Source organism: Bos indicus, chromosome 2 (genome assembly GCF_029378745.1).
Source record: "Bos indicus isolate NIAB-ARS_2022 breed Sahiwal x Tharparkar chromosome 2, NIAB-ARS_B.indTharparkar_mat_pri_1.0, whole genome shotgun sequence".
Taxonomy (NCBI): domain Eukaryota; kingdom Metazoa; phylum Chordata; class Mammalia; order Artiodactyla; family Bovidae; genus Bos; species Bos indicus.
Window position 1 is genome coordinate 112,536,336 of NC_091761.1, and position 17,785 is coordinate 112,554,120.

The 17,785-nt window shown below is 36.5% G+C and overlaps 1 protein-coding gene across 3 annotated transcripts in view; it reads right to left on the minus strand.

The window, feature by feature from the left end:
• Window positions 1-8,841: 8,841 nt before the first annotated feature.
• CUL3 (cullin 3) overlaps window positions 8,842-17,785 on the minus strand; it is a 113,785-nt gene continuing 104,841 nt past the window's right edge. For 2 of the 3 annotated variants that reach the window (XM_070773164.1, XM_070773172.1), the window contains 4 exons: window positions 16,676-16,862; window positions 13,708-13,755; window positions 12,756-12,901; window positions 8,842-10,547 (listed from right to left, as the gene is read on the minus strand). In XM_070773164.1, the coding sequence (XP_070629265.1) occupies window positions 10,416-10,547; window positions 12,756-12,901; window positions 13,708-13,755; window positions 16,676-16,862 (513 nt within the window). In that variant the 3' untranslated portion in view covers window positions 8,842-10,415. The remainder of the gene's footprint in view (window positions 10,548-12,755; window positions 12,902-13,707; window positions 13,756-16,675; window positions 16,863-17,785) is intronic. The other variant, XM_019977746.2, reaches the window with a different exon arrangement.

Genomic DNA, 17,785 nt, shown 5'->3' on the forward strand with positions numbered 1-17,785 from the left:
CTTTGATAAATTCAAGCTCCAAATACTCTAAGTGAAGCTAAAGAGGGGAAAATCTCCCTCAGGAGAAATAACACCATTTGGCACCCTATCCTACCACTGGATTCACGGTTGAGGCCAGTGGAGAAGTAAACATTATAAATATTAATAAACATTAACAGGCTGTGTATCCATGCTGGGGTTGAAGGAGCAATTCCTGCGGCCTTAAGGGAGGCACCTCAATCAGACTAAGTGGATGCTCCTTAAACCAAAGAGTAACTCTCCCTGGAAATACTTGGCACCCCTGGGATTATGCTGACGATGGCCAGACTGTGGTTTAGCCTTGCATGTGATCTTACAAAGCTGACAACAAAAACATACCAATTCTTTGTCACCCAGATCTCATTAAACTGATTCATAACCAATCAATCTTTATGGGAGAAAAAAACTCAGGTTCAGTGGGCACTGACTTTTTTCTTAGAATCACTCTTTTAAGTTACTATCTAAACTCATACTAAGGGGACAGAGGTCATTGGGCTTTGAACACTTGGTTTCTAAATTTAATTTCTCCCAGTGGAAAGGCCTAACTAAATTTTTTTAAAGACCACAGCCTTCCCTTTGACTATGAGGACACTATTAGTGATGCATCCCCATGTCCCACCCCCCTGCAATTATGAGGATTCACTAACAACTGATTGGTTGCAACTAATACTGTGATCTGTGAGCATGCAGAGCTTGAAATGAACTGGTTCACTAATCAAATCTCTTGACTTGACCAACATGTTGCCATAATCAACTGAGGCTCAATAAATTCACGAAAGATGTGTAAGAACATCTCATAACTTGCATATCAAGGGAATGTTTTCTCCAATTAGTAAAACTGGTAGATTATATGCTTTATTGTAACACATGTAATCTAAAGCAATGGTTCCCAAATTTAGCTGCATTGAAGAATCACCTCAGACTTACCAATCATAATCTACAAGAGGCATTATGTTTTTGTTTTGTTTAAAGCTCCCTTAAGAAACTATAGTGTGCAGTCAGGCTTTAAACATTGAAGCAGTTGTCATTCCTCTTCTGGAACCGCTTTTAAAAGCTACTGCAACCTTTCACTCTTCTGAGAATGGATTGAATTATTTTTTAATCAGCTCAAGTCAGTTTGGTGAATTAGATGTCTTATTACAAATTTCAATAATACTAATTTCGGTCAAAGAATAGTAAGAATGCTCTTCTTATGAGTACTGTAAAATGCCTAAGGGCGAATTTTTTTTAAAGTGATACTATAAACATAGTATTTATAGACTTTCTTAAGGGCCTTCTCCTTCCACCTCCCCCCTCACTCAGAAGTTGCAATAAGCTTTTGACAATCTCTAGTGACATACACTGGCTGCTGACTGCTAGAACTACACTGCAGTCCTATTCCTCACTCAATTCCACGCCCTTTAGGTAAGTTTTCTCCCTCCACTTACAATTCTATTCCATTAAATCAGTCCAGTGGCTATCTTTTTTTAATACAGAGGATATCACATCAGGCAGGAAATAAAAGATTAATTCTAGAGATATTGATACATCAGTTCTATGAACTTATTATAGACAAAAAGAAGTCACATATACCACATACAGTGATATGCACAGCTGATAATTGCCAATTTTTCTCTTGTGCAGGATCTATAGAAGTTTCACAACATCAGATTCTCCACAGAACACTTTCAGAAGAAGCCAACACAAACTTTCACCAAAATACTCACCAAAACAATCACCTTTCGAATCCAAATCCGTCAAGTTCTGTCCACTGCCTGCCGAAACCACCGAGGACACACCAACACTCACTGGAAGCACGGGGTTTGGACTCAGAAACTCGGGCCTGAACTCCTGCACCTCATTAGCTCTAAGTGGGCTCGTGAGTTTTTAGATCACTAGTTCTGAGTTTTTTCCCATAGGATGTTGAGTCAAGAGGACAAAAATAAGTATTTAATACCGTCTGGAGCAACCCAGCAGTTGATCTGCATTTCCCACTTTTTACCTAGTTAAAAATCAAAGGTCAAGTGATTTCATTTATAAAAGTATAAAATATACATAACCCTTATACCATATTGTCATCTCTCCCTAGTATGAAGTATGAATTTCATAAAGCTCAATTCTTCTAAGACTTTCTTTCAAATCATTTCGTGATTATTGTGCACATTCATCTGAGATTTACTGAGTGCCTACACCCACCACATGCCAGACATTATGCTGAGGCATTTCCTCAAGAATCACAACTACAGAAAGAATTTTAAGGCTTAAAATTTTAATTTTCCCACACTGTAAAAATTCCTACAGTTTTATGTATTATTTGAACTGTACTTTACCTGAATATTGAAATTTGACAATTTCACTGTGACTAAAACGTTAAGATTACTCTGAGCTCTTCACATACAGAGTTATTTTGGTGTGGCTTACTGGAGGTTCACTTTAGACCCCAATACTGAGGATCAAATCACTCAGATGACTCATTCACAAACAAACTGGCTATATCTAAAAATTATTAAATGAATGGGGTTTTAAGTTGTTGTAACTGCTCATGTTTCTCCAAGTTAGCTTCATGACCATTATTACTTGTTAATTTTTAGGTCTCCTTTTACTTCTGGCTAAATGATTTGGTACAGGACAGGCATACAAAAAGTAAAGTGTTTCTTTAAATCCAAGATTTAATTTTAAATAAAGCATCTATCCATGTTGCCCACTATAATATGTAAGAAATTCACTGAGACTCCAGAATAGCAGCCATTACCTTCCCTATCACCCTTCCTACTAAAAACTGTGACCAACAAATAATGTTCAGTCGCTTAGTCTATCTGTGACCCCATGGACTGTAGCCTGCTGGCTCCTCGGCCCATGGGATTTTTTCCAGCCAAGAATACAGAGTGGGTTGCCATTTCCAACTCTATCAACAAATAATATAGACAATAAAAAAGTCTTTTAAGTTCCATGCTCATGGGTAACAGCCTTGTCCTGGTGAAGGGGTTGGTGCAACTCATGAAGCTATGAGCCATGCTGGGCAGGGCCACTCAAGACAGACCAGTCTAGTGAATTCTGACAAATCATGGTCCACTGGAGGAGGAAACGGCAAACCACTCCAGTATTCTTGCCGTGAGAACCCCATGGACAGTATGAAAAGGTAAAAAGATATAACACTGGAAGGTGAGCCCCTCCAGGTCGGAAGGTGTCCAACATGCTATTGGGAAAGGTGGTGGTTTAGTCGCGAAGTCGTGTCCAACTCTTTTGACCCTGTGGACTGTAGCCTGCCAGGCTCCTCTGTCAATGGGGTTCTCCAGGCAAGAATACTGGAGTGGGTTGCCATTTCCTCCTCCAACTGGGGAAGAAGGCAGGGTGATTACTTGTAACTCCAGAAAGAATGAAGTACCTGGGCCAAAGCAGAAATGACTCAGTTGTGAATGTGTCTGATGGTGAAAGTAAAGTCCAATGCTGCAAAAAATAATATTGCATAGGAATCTGGAATATTAGGTCCAGGAATCAAGGTAATTTGGACATTGTCAAGCGGGCAATGGTAAGAGTGAACATCGACATCTTAGGAATCAGTGAACTAACATGGACAGGAATGAGCCAATTTAATTTAGATAACCACTGTATCTACTACTATGGGCGAGAATCCCAAGAAACGGAGTAGCCCTCATAGTCAACACGAGTCCAAAATGGAGTATGTGGGTGCAACCTCAAAAACAACACAATGACCTTGGTTCATTTCCAAGGCAAACCATTCAACATCACAGTAATCCAAGTCTATGCCCCAATCACTGATGACAAAGAAGCTGAAGTTAAGCAGTTGAAGAACTAGAACACGTGCACACACACAAAATGTCCTTTTCATCGTAGGTGATTGGAATGCAAAAGTAAGAAGTCAACGGATACCCAGAACAGCAGCAAGTTTGGCCTTTTGAGTACTAAATGAAGCAGGGCAAAGGCTAACAGAGTTTTGTCAAGAGAACATGCTGAGTGTTCGTTAAGAACACTTTTCCAATAACCAGAGAGATGACTCTATACATGGACATCATCAGATGATCAATACTGAAATCAGGTTATGTTCTTTGCAGCCAAAGATGGAGAAGGTCTATACAGTCAGCAAAAACAAGACATGGAGCCAACTATGGCTCAGATCGTGAGCTCCTTATTGCAAAATTCAGGCTTAAATTGAAGGAAGTAGGGAAAGTCACTAGGCCACTTAAATACGATCTATGTCAAATCCCTTATGACTATACAGTTGAGGTGATGGGTAGATTCAAGGGATTAAATCTAAGAGTGCCTGAACTATGGACAGAGGTTCAAAATACTGTACAGTAGGCAATGACCAAAACCATCCCAAAGAAAAATAAATGCAAGAATGCAAAGTGATTGTCTTAGGAGGCCTTACAAATAGCTGAGAAGTGAAAGGCAAGGGTAAAAGGGAAAGATACACTCAATTCAATGTAGAGTTTCATAGAATAGCCAAGAAGAAGGCCTTAATTGAACATTGCAAAGAAATAAAGAAAAACAATAGAATTGAAAAGACAAGATCTTTTCAAGAAAATTGGAGATATTGAGAGAACATTTCATAAAATGATGGGCACAATAAACGACAGCGTGAAGACCTAACAGAAGAAGTAAGAACTATACAAGAAAGATCTTTAAGACCCAGATAAACATGATGGTGTGGTCACTCACCTACAGCCAGACATCCTGGAGTGTGAAGTCAAGTGGGCCTTAAGAAGCATTACAATGAACAAAGCTAGTGGAGGTAACAGAATGTCAGCTATTTCAAATGATGCTGTTACATGCTGTATTCAATACGTCAGCAAATTTTGAAAACTCAGCAGTGGCCAGAGGATGGGAAAGGGAGTTTTCATTCCAATGCCAAAGAATGTTCTAATTATTATACAATTGTGCTCATTTCACATGCTACCAAGGTATGCTCAAAATCCCTCAAGCTAGACTTCAGCAGCGTATGAATCAGTAACTTCCAGATGTACTAGCTGGGTTGCAAAGAGGCAGAGGAGTAAACGATCAAATTGCCAACATTCACTGGATCACGCAGAAAGCAAAGGAATTCCAGGAAAACATCTACTTCATTGACTATGCTAAAGCCTTTGTGTGGATCACAGCAAACTGGAAAATTCTTAAAAGAGATGGGAATACCAGCTTACCTGTCTCCTGAAAAACCTGTATGCAGGTCAAAATCCAACATTACAATCAAACGTGGAAAAACAGACTGGTTCAAAACTGGGGAAGGAGTACAAGGTGCCTGTATATCGTCACCCTGCTTATTGAACTTATATGCAGAGTACATCATCCAAAATGCCAAGCCAGATGAAGCTAAAGCTGGAATTAAGACTGTCAGGAGAAATACCAATAACCTTAGATATGCAGATGCCACCACCCTAATGACAGAAAGCAAAGCAAAGAGCCTCTTGATCAAAGTAAAAGAAAGTGAAAAAAGCTGGCTTAAAACTCAACATTCAGAAAACTAAAATTATAGCATCTGGTCCCATCGGTTCATGGCAAACAGAAGGGGAAAAAGTACAAGCAGAAAGATTTTCTCTTCTTGGTCTCCATAATCACTGCAGATGGTGACTGCAGCCATGAACTTAAATGATGCTTGCTCCTTGGAAGCAAAGACATGACAAACCTAGACAACGTCTTAACACCACTTTGCCAGCAATGGTCCATATAGTAAAAGCTATGGTTTTCCAGCAGTCATGAATGGGTGAGAGAGCTGGGCCATGAAGAAGGCTGAATGCCCAATAATTGATGCTTTTGAACTGTGGTGCTGGAGCAGACTCTTGAGTTTCTAGGGCTCTAAGATCAAATCAGTCAATCCTAAAGGAAATCAACTCTGAATATTCATTGCAAGGATTGTTGCTGAAATTCCAATACTTTGGCCACCTGATGGAAGAGCCAACTCTTTTGCCCACTGATGCTGGGAAAAAGGATGAAATGGTTAGATCACCACCTCAACGGACATGAACCTGAGCGAACTCCAGAAGACAGGGGAAAACAGAGGAGCATGGTGTGCTGCAGTCCATGGGATTGCAAAGAAACAGACACAAGTGACTGAACACGCAGTATTAAGCTTGGGCAACACTAGTATAATCAACAGTTCTCATCTCATGGAGATCATGTTTCAACTACGTTAAATAACATACACAAAGCACTCAGAATAGTGTCTGGCACATGGTGATAAGTTATTACATCACTGTTTAACACCTATATATTTGTTTCTGCTTTGGGGAACAGAAATGATTTAAACTATACCTGACCTGCCTCTTGAGAAACCTATATGCAGGTCAGGAAGCAACAGTTAGAACTGGACATGGAACAACAGACTGCTTCCAAATAGGAAAAGGAGTGCGTCAAGGCTGTATATTGACACCCTGCTTATTTAACTTATATACAGAGTACATCATGGGAAACGCTGGGCTGGAAGGACAAGCTGGAATCAAGATTGCCGGGAGAACAAAACGTCAGAAATGCAGATGACACCACCCTTACGGCAGAAAGTGAAGAGGAACTAAAAAGCCTCTTGATGAAAGTGAAAGAGGAGAGTGAAAAAGTTGGCTTAAAGATCAACATTTAGAAAACGAAGATCATGGCATCTGGTCCCATCACTTCATGGCAAATAGATGGGGAAACAGTGGAAACAGTGTCAGACTTTATTTTTGGGGGCTCCAAAATCACTGCAAATGGTGGTGATTGCAGCCATGAAATTAAAAGATGCTTACTCCTTGGAAGGAAAGTTACAACCAACCTAGACAGCATATTGAAAAGCAGAGACAGTACTTTGCCAACAAAGGTCTGTCTAGTCAAGGCTATGATTTTCCCGGTGGTCATGTATGGATGTGAGAGTTGGACTGTGAAGAAAGCTGAGTGCCGAAGAATTGATGCTTTTGAATTGTGGTGTTGGAGAAGACTCTTGAGAGTCCCTTGGACTGCAAGGAGATCCAACCAGTCCATTGTAAGCATCACTGACTTGATGGACATGCATGAGTTTGAGTGAACTCCGGGAGTTGGTGATGGACAGGGAGGCCTGGCGTGCTGTGATTCATGGGGTCGCAAGAGTCGGACACAACTGAGCGACTGAACTGAACTGATTTTGCTAACCTGAAATGGTTTAATGTTCTTACTGATAGTGTACAAAATACTTATTGCCTGACTATATGCATCATACTGAATACATGATCTACAACTGTGGTACGTTAACTGCTCTCCTCCCTAGACTTGGACAAAAATAGCATTCATGAGATACCAGGTGATAATCAAGGCTATAAGGCAGGCAAAGATAAAACCCTGTAATGCTTATTCAAAATATGTACTTAAAACTGCAAACAAAAACAGCATTATTTGGAATGAACATACAATTATTTTCTAGAACTGGGAACTAAATACTTAGAAAGCTGAGATCATGCAAACTAGTCTCCTAGGGATGCAGACGTAATTGTAAGATCACTGCCTGTCACCTAAGCCTTTCCTGCTACCCAATGTACATTCTGGCGGGCGGAGCATCATCAGTGCTTTGCTGACAAGATTTTTGCCAAGAGAATACACCAGCATCTTTGGGGGTGGTGGTGATACCGGTCTATGTTTACAGTGCTACATGGGTGATTTTAGTATATTCTTTAGCAAGAAATACATCCCTCTCCCACCCCCTTTTAAAATTCACTGACATAAGAACCTTACAATCACAACCACAGTTTATTTTGTGAGGCTGTGTGTTCCCTAATTGCAATGAGTTTTCAATCTTTAAATAATATAACTATATAACAATTCAAAATAAACACTGTCCTGGATTCAAAAATGATAGCAGAGAATTACAATTAAACAAGTGAACAAAGAGTACATCATTTTTGCAGTTGAAAAACTATGTATCCATCCTCCTTAAAATTCTTCAAGTAAGTCACCAATATCTATTCACATCAACAGGATTAAATGAATGGTTAGGATCATTGTTTGAGATTAAGACATTAAAAAACAAAGAAGAAAAACAGCATGAATGACCTCTCCTGAAAAGAAAGCAACGTCAAAATGTATCACTATGAGCTTTATGAACTAAAATAAAGCTAATGCACTAAAACATTTAAAACACGTTGGGTGATCCAATTTTGTTTTTCAGTACAGCATCATTTTCTGACCATTCAACTCAACTGCAATTGACTGAAATGCAACTGAATGCAAAATGGCTGCATTCGCTGACTGTTCAACTGCAATTGAGAAATGTTTTAATGTATTTATAAGCATTTAGAAGCATAGATATCAAACCTGTTCTCCAAAACTAACAAGTGTGTCTCTGAATTCTACATGTGATTTGTATATCCATACTTGAGACAATGACACAAATTTAACTTGACTGATTTTTAATTCAAACCACAACCTAAATTTTTGTTTTAATGTCTCATTTAGACTTCAAATGGAAGTTTTTACATCTTTCATATTAACTTGACAGTATTCTATTCCCTAAAGTTTTATATATATATATATATATCAATCATTTAATTGGAAACTGAGACCAATAAAAAAAAATAATGAAATGTGCAATACCAGTATTTTCTTGTAGATAAACACCCTATCATTATAGAAATTCCAATTGTGTAGTCTGAAAGGGAAACCTTTCATCTTCCCATGTCACACCTGACTGACTACCGCTCAAGTATGGTCAAAGCATCCTGAGAATAATGTTCATGATAGCTTTCACTTGTATTTTAACTCTATCATGCAAAACTGGAAAGCACTGAGAAGAGCAGGCGGCCTGTATTTCTACAACACAAATGGAGACGAAATTAAATGCAATAAGAGCATATTTCCAAGTCTGAAAGGAAAATTATAACCCAAGACGCATGGGGAAAAAATATTGACGTGGAGTTTTTAATCCATATTAGAATTCAGTTTTAACTTGACCATAAATTTAAACAGATATCATCTTCTGAGACATACATTCTAATAAATGTATCAACAGTTTACCATAGTCAACCAAGGGTCAGTTGGTTACTCAAACTTATTAGTAACATTTCATCTTTCTATCAACAGAAATCTATAGTGGTTTGCCCCAATTACATATCTGAAACATTGTCTTATGAAAACAGAATGAAACAAAATTAAATAAAATTGAAGATAAAAATACTCTGAAGTTAAAATAAAGCAAACTATAATCCTTGGCAGATCAGTCAGGTAAAAAATATTGGTGAAAGTTGGAAGCACAGGATAACTGACGTGAATCTTCAGCACAGAGCACATCTTTGAAAACATAAAATGATGACTCTTTGGATTATAAGAGCTAAATATCCAAGAATCATCATGTTTGAAAAATATTGCTTAATCACTTTCCAAATTGCAGCTGTAAGAACTGAAGATCTTATTAAAAAATATTAAGGTAATCATATTTATTGCATCTTTAGAATGCATTCTGAAGCAGAAAATTAACAGTGCATCCCAGCTTCACCAAAATATATATATTTGAGAGGGGGAACCTAAGATATTCAGAAACAAAGTGTAGACCACATGTGCTTTTCAGAAGGGCTGAATTAAATATAACCAGCTGCCAACTTTGTGCTCTGACATACTTGAATTAGTGAGTATATGTATACTAAACTCATTTATGTTTGCCTACAATAAATGAAATAAAACACTGCCCTATACAATCCACTATTAGCAGTGAGTACAACAGCAAAAAATTATTGTACAATTTATACATACTAAAATATTTTCTTTCTCTAGAAATAATGCAGAACAAAACCTAATCATTGTTAAGAATTTGGGACATCTCAAATTACAGTAGGGAAAAATCAAATCAGGGTGTGTACTGAGCCCAAAACAAAGGTTCCTGGTCATAAGGCTATTAGATTAGTAAGTGCAAGTGGTAGAATAAAGCATGCTCAAATTTTATGCTTGGGTCTCTGTATATAATCAAACCTTTAAATTAAACAAGACGAGCTAAAGAAATGCCTTAAGCAGAGCGAGATAACTGGGAATCGTGTCACTGCTTTTACCATTATTGTTACCCAACTTATACAATGTGCAAAGTGCTAAGCAACGCTACAAAAACACAATTATATGAACACTGAAGACCTGGGGAAATGAAATCCAACAATTTTTATTTTAATGAGCTGTATTTTCTAAATTTTGTTTTATTTTTTCCTGTTTTCATACAGTATTGAAAACAAAACTCAGCACATTCACATTTTCCCGAGGAACTGTAAAGATGATCTCTACAGGGATAAACGCTGTAAAGCCTGAAGCTCAATCAACTGATGTTGAAAACTCTCAAAGGGAGTAAAGGCTTGATCTGAATGGTCTAGAACATGTACTGTAATTTAATAGAAGAGATGGTCGTCTTAATATTTAATGATTTAAAAGAACTTCCCAGTCCATGCGAAGAGTACAGTCCAATAATAAATCAAGTTTCTGAACGCATTTTATGCTACATATGTGTATACTTTGCGATCCTCAGGTGTTCGTGCCAAATATTCTCTCTCAATAAGTCCTTCAATACGTTTTTTAATAACAACTGGACTTGGTAAGAATCGAGCCTTCAACTGCTGAGTTACCTAAAAGAGAAGGTTAAAAAATAAACTAATTTCTACCAGAAAATCGGAAACAAAAAATATTTCCATATAAACACACAATTATCTTTGAAAAGAAATTGCACCATTTTAAGACTCAGATCAAACTTCAGTAATTTGATTATGAAAATTAAAAATGATACTACTGAAAACGTCCTGTGTGGCTGGCTAGAACATATCTCCTCATATGAGGATGTAAATGCTCAAATGGATTAGTAGATGAATTGGAATATATTCATATCAATTTATACAACCTTATAGTTTATCCACTTTGAAGCTATAATTTAATGCCTTCTAAGTTACTATCCTAATTCAGAGATTCAAATTCCAGCTCTCTCACTAGCTCTGGGTCCTTGGGAAATTATTAACCTCATTAAGTTGTGTGTATTAAATGAGTTAATAGATGTGATGCAGAATAATGCGTTGTCCCACAGTTAAGTGCTACTGTTAGTATTCTTTTCTTCAACAGCTGTCAGGATTTCAGGTCTTGTTACATCAGTAATAACCAAACAGTAACTCCAGCACAGTAGCTGCAACCTGAGTATACACTCTATATATATGTCAGTTTTATATATATTTATTTGATACTCTTAACCCTGCAAAGTTGGCTGTCTCATTTTACGAAAGTGGAAAATAAGCCAGAGAAGACAAATGATAAGTTGTAAGTAGCAAACAGAACCAGAAGAGATGAGAATCTAAATCTTTCTGATCTTGCCTCCTTCTTTCATGTAAGATCACTTTAGCTACACTTGCAACAGTACCTTCAACTCCCTGATTCCTTTGGTTCTATTCCATAAGCACCCATTCTAGAACACTCCAAAAGCCACTATTCAGTCCTTTACTAAGTTGTAGTTTTTATACCTTTTGTGTAGACCTGGAGTCAACAAATTGCACCCTACAGGCAAATACAGCCCACTGCCTGTTGTCAATTTTTCCTGGAACAGCCACCCTCATTTGTTATCTATGGGTGCTTTCATGCTACAACTGGCCATTTAAAAAAGGCTGCCAATCTCTGCTACAGACTGATAACACAAATTTATAGTATTCAAGTATAGCAAGTTTCCAAGCACCATAAACTCATATCCTGTTTTACATAAGAAAAAAAGTCATTTTCATTTGAAACTCCTCTAACTCCCACCACATTGCACTTAACCAGTTTATCCAAGCATGTATCCACCTTTCATTAGAACCACCCCTGCCTCCTGCCCTGGGTTTCAGGAAGAGGTATTCAGTAGCATTCATTAACATTGACTGCCTGTGCGTTCTCTACACAATTCTCTTGTCTTTCTTTTTCTAGACTTTAGTACATCAATTATCCCTCATCCCTGTTCTTTCCTTTTGTTTTTAAGCATCCTTTCTTTATCCTTAGACTATAAATGCAACACAAGGTGTTCCGTGTTCCCATTTGAAAAAAAACTGTTCAGATGCCCTCATCTCAACACATAATCCTCTAGATGTTCTTCTTCGTGCCCTTTCCCACAAGACAGCATCCCAAAGGACAAGCCACTCACTTGGTGGTTTCAGCTCCATTTATTCTCAAGGCACTGCCACCAAATGCTCACTCTTACCAGTCCAATGAAAATGGGAAAACTAATCAGTCACCTAATTGCCAACACATATTAAATGTTTACTTGATTTGGTTTTTAAATGATTTTCGAAATTACTAACTGACCACTCACCCATAATTCTCTTCCTTTGTCAACATAATACAAAGTCAACTTATAAAAAAGATTTTAACTGACCTGTGGAACACAGCAGTACATACCCACTCCCTTTTCAGTTAAAGAAACCAACCTCTATCTAGACAATCAAGCTAGGGGCCTAAGAGTCACCTCCACTCCTCTTTTTCATTTCCCATGCTGTCAATTTCTCTTCCCATTTGTCTTCATTCGGTTCTCTATCTTCACCCAATACTTTATTCAACCCTAATCACCTCTTTCCTCACTATTTCAATGGCTTCACATAGATCTTACATCTTTACTACAAGCATGTTTGTTTTTAAGGTGTGCACATAATTTGATGCTCAGCTATGTTTAGCTATCAAGAAAGTGCCAGATGTTTAATACTGTGTGAATTGACTACAGTTTTCAAATTTGAAGATTGTATTTTAAAATACAACAGTACTTTCCTAAATTTAAGCTGTTCAAGTAATTTTGCCTTTTCCACATCAGTGCTGTCTGGAAGAGTCCTCACCTCTGCTACTAACACATTGTGCTGCATCTTCTTCCTAGATTTCATTATCCGCACTATAGCAGCTTCTATCTCATGTTTTCTGTCGTCGTCTACTTTCTGCCTTGTTTCTTTCCTTTCTGGGTCGGATTCACCTTGCTTGGCAGCAACTAAAAGAGAAATAAAGACATTTACCATGTGATTATCATGCAAATTTCACACACAATGAAAAATTATTTATAAACAACCTTAACCTAAAAAAATCAATTTCAACCTCTGAATATACACTACACACATACTTCTATTCAAATAAACATACAAAAAGTACCTAATTCAAAGTTTACTGATTAAATTTAATTCTGGATTTTTCTTTTTAAATATTAGGAGCTTAAATTTATAGAGATAATAAAACCAATTTTATTTTTATAGACTAGAATGATTCCTTTCCTAGAAGAAAAATGGAAGCCACATTTAGTTAGCAGTAAAATTATCAGTAAAGAATTTTCACTGCTTGTGACTTCCAGAAGTTAAGTAGTATCTTACCAATATGACTTCAAGTTAAGTCTCACCAAAACCACCTCAAATGGGAGAAACGTGGGGACTTTAAGAGGACAAAAGAGCACGTATTGCCAAGATTTAGCTAGCTAAATTAAAAAATTTTCAAGTATCACCAGAATGTCTCTTAACAAAACTCCATTTGGACACCTCATCAATTATTTAACAATTTCTTGTTATTTATCTTAGTAATTCCTAAATGTCACAATATCACTAATTTGGCTCCAGAATCACTGGGGAGGGTGACCACAGACATGAAATTAAAAGACACTTGCTCCTTGGAATACAAGTAATGACAAACCTAGACAGCACATTAAAAAGCAGAGACATTCTTTGCCTACAAAATCCATATAGTCAAAGCTATGGTTCTTCCAAGTAATCACAGAGAAATGAGAGCTGGACAATAAAAAAGGCTGAGTACCGAAGAATTGATGCTTTAACTGTGGTGTTGGAGAAGACTCTTGAGTCCCTTGGAATGCAAGGAGATCAAACCAGTCAATCCTAAAGGAATCAACCCTGAATATTTTTACTGGAAGGACTGATGCTGAACCTGAAGCTCCAATACTCTGGCCGCCTGATGTGATGATCCGACTCACTGGAAAAGACCCTGATGCTAGGAAAGACTGAGGGCAGGAGGAGAAGGGGGCGACAGAGGGTGAAATGGTTGGATGGCATCACTGACTCAATGGACATGAGTTTGAGCAAACTCCGGGAGATAGTGAAAAACAGGGAAGCCTGGCATGCTGCAGTCCGTGGGGTCACAGAGTCGGACCTGACTGAGCAACTGAACAACAATGTAAACTACATTCCACTCTTGCAGAGTAGTCTTGTCTTACTGTGTTATTCCCCAGTCTTCAAGCCAACTTCTCAAGAATTAAGTATACAAGTTCTTTCTCTTATAATTTGCTCTAATTGAAGTAGCAGAGAAACAAAGTGGTAACTGATGCAGTTTATTTGGTTACCAACAGTAGACAGATGTGAAGTTTCTGGAGTAAAAACTGAAATATTACAAAGAACCACATAAAATATTGCTGACTTAGGCCTGGGCACACCCATGAGACAGCAGACTATAATTCAGAAGATCATTCTGGTGTGCCCATTCAGTTATTTCTAATTAGAATTCCTTGGTTAAGAATTCTACTTTCAGGGTCTTCTCCCAAGTTATCCACAAACTAACAAGAAAAAAAATAAAATTAGATTAAAATGCTCAACTAAAGAAGAAAAATGCTTTTCTTCAATAATTCCATACCATAAGGGGAAAAACAAAGATAAAGACACTGGTTTAAATAGAACTAAAGAAACATTAAAATCACTGTAATGTGGAGCTCTTGAGTGAATCCTGGACCCAAAAAATAAGATCATGAAAATTAGACAACCGTGGACATGCAAATATGGGTAATGCATATAGATGTTTGGAATTTCTAATTAATAATTAATTTCTAGGTCTGATATAGTACAACAATTTTGTGGTAAAATCTTAATTCTGAGATAAGTATATTCTCAAGTATTTAAGGGATAAGTGCTATGATGTTTGCAAATTATGTTATGATGTTTGCAAATTAAGTCCAAACGCTGTAGGAACTATAAACATATATGAACGGAGAGGGAGAATGGGAAGGTAGAAATAAAGGTGCTTAAACAAATGTGGCAAAATTTAATTGAGTATCTATTACAGCATTTTTCACTTTTTCTGCTGATGTGAAAATAGATAAAACAGTGGAGGGAAAAAATTTTTTAACAACTCACTTAGTTCATCTAAATTTGGTCACCTAAATAAATATACTCCAAGACTGTGGATTATGTTTTTAAAAACGTGAGGACAGAGCTCACTCCCAGACCCTGGCATGATATTATGTGTTTAAGAGAAGCATAACAAGGATATTTGCTGCGTAAGTGGGTACGTAAGTATCTAGATGTATCAGGAGAAATATACTTAGCACCAGAGAGAAAATTTGAACTTCCACAAAAATCAGTAAGAGCCAAGATAATCTAAGTACCATTTCAAAAATAAAACATTTTTCTTTATGGAATTTGATAGCTGAAAAGAATTGTAAAAAGGGTCATCTAGTCAAATTTTTCATCACATTTAACTGTATTTCATACTATATACTTAACACCAAAAATTAAAAATCTAAGAAGAAGACTTTTAAAAATAATCATAATACTACCTGACAATATTAGCTGGGCATGATAGAATCTTGAATTACAAAGACATTTATTTAGGATTAAGCAGGCTGAGGCTAGGTAATTCAGATCTGTATCACCACACATCCTTCAAATCTGAGATACAAGTAACTTCTGAAATCCAAAACCTACCTCTGCCCAAAACTGCAGTCTTATGTCTTACACTAGTGAAAAAGATATTTTATTCCACAACCACCCTTTAGCACTGTTCTATTTTTTAACATACATCTGTGTCCCAAACATAGGGATCAATGATATGGTTTACAATGAATAAACAAAGTAGTCATGGCTGTAAAAAGATACCACTTTGCTGTGAAAAAAATATCCTATTTAGAGTCAAAAAGAAAAACTAAAGTGTATATACAAAGTTCTTAAATCAGTGTATTCTGGCAATCAACTGTATACTTAATATTAAAAAAATTTTAACACTATCTTTTATTATTAATATATAAAAATCAGAAAAGTGAAGTCATTTTAAATGCTTAACTTATTTTAAAATACGGTTTTATTACACAGATACATTACATGTATTGGATAAATTATCACTGGGAAGCTCACCTAAAAACCAGGTAGCAAGCAACACTAAGACTTTTAAATATTCAGCAAAGGTGAAGTACCTTTTTGCCTTCTTAAATACATAGAAAATATACACCTTACACTGTTAAATATACAATAGATAGGACGTTTACTGTCATCCTAAAAAAAGCTGAAGCAAAAACTGTTCACAACAGGGTTATCTCTGTTTTTAAATTAGAGAAATCATATGGGTTTTTAAAGTTTTGAAATTTAACAAATATTTATCAGAATATAAACAGCTGCATCTAAAGATTAAATTTTAAATAGATAACTCACAATTTTGAAAAATTTGTACATCAGTTTTAAAAACAGACTTCACTATTTGTTAACCAGTTAAAAACAATTTTTTTATAAGAAAACATTCATAAAATTGTATTTCACTTGCTGAAAACCATATGAAAACAATACTTGTTCACAATATGAATTACTTTTTCAAATGTTTACTGAACTTGGATTCAACTGCATTTTGACAGGAAGATACAATGATAAAAGTCACTTTATCTTGTAAGTCTATGTATCATGCAGCACACAGAAAAACATTACTTTTTAAAAAATAGAAATCCAACATTAAGAACTTCTAAGAAAAAATATGTATGTAATTTTTAAGAGAAAAAGATAATTTCAGATACCTGTTTGAATCTTGACTCTGTGTAGTTTGGATGTGAACTGATCATTAACTGTAAATATGTGACCATTTTCTATCTCCTTTGACTTGGGCTCCTTGGTGAGGACCCGCTGTGTTGGTTTACCACAGGCGAGGGATTGCAGGGCTCTAACAAGTTCTCGTTCAGGGATATCTGTCTCCTGTTGAATTTCCTGAAATTTCACCAGATTAACAGAGTTTAACAGGCCAGATTAACAGTGTGAAAGATTAAAATAGTTAATTAGTAAGTAAAATTGACCAGGCAATAGTTAAGAGAGTTAATTCCATTTAAGAAATAATTCACAACAAAAATCTTTCTATTATGACACTTCACTAAAATCTCACTTATTTGAACACACTAGAGAAAAAGGTGGTTCAAGTCACTGAACATCGAAAAGCTATGTTTTTTCCTGCAGGGATATAAAGCCCAGTCTAAGAATGTCATCCAACAGAGATTAGTAGGGGCCTACTTTAAAATTTAGGTAAAAATAAAGTGTTAACCAACATACTAATGCTAACTTTAGAAATAGTCTACAATCTTCCTCCCAAGTTTATCCATACTACTCTTTGCTTAGCAACTTTTTCCTAGAAATAACCAAAGTATACCATCAAAAATTTACAATCCAAGTTGACCATATTTACTGCCTGTATAACCAAATGAAAAAAAATTTAAATACTTGGTAATTTATATTAAACATGAAAAGCAGTAAATTCATTGTATACTTTTTTATGTCAGTGGGACAGGAAGAGAATTGTACATGTATATGATATACATCGACAGGTACTGCATGGCTCAAGTCTTCACATTGGGATGTATCATTTTGATTCACTGTATAAGGCTGTTTTTTTCCCTCAAATGGAGCACAGGAAGAATGGGCATAAAGACGGTGTTATTTAGACTGTGTAACCGATCTGGAGCAAGTCGTCGTCCTTTCACAAGATCCTGAGGAAGAGTTTTAGGCTTTTTCAGAGCACTACAGGTAGGTGAGGACTGAGAGACATGTCAGTTTTAGTGGTGATGATGCACATCCCTTAGCTTCCAATGATCTCAGTATGTCTACAAACTTTAGACACATCAATGTCAATCCTAGCAAAT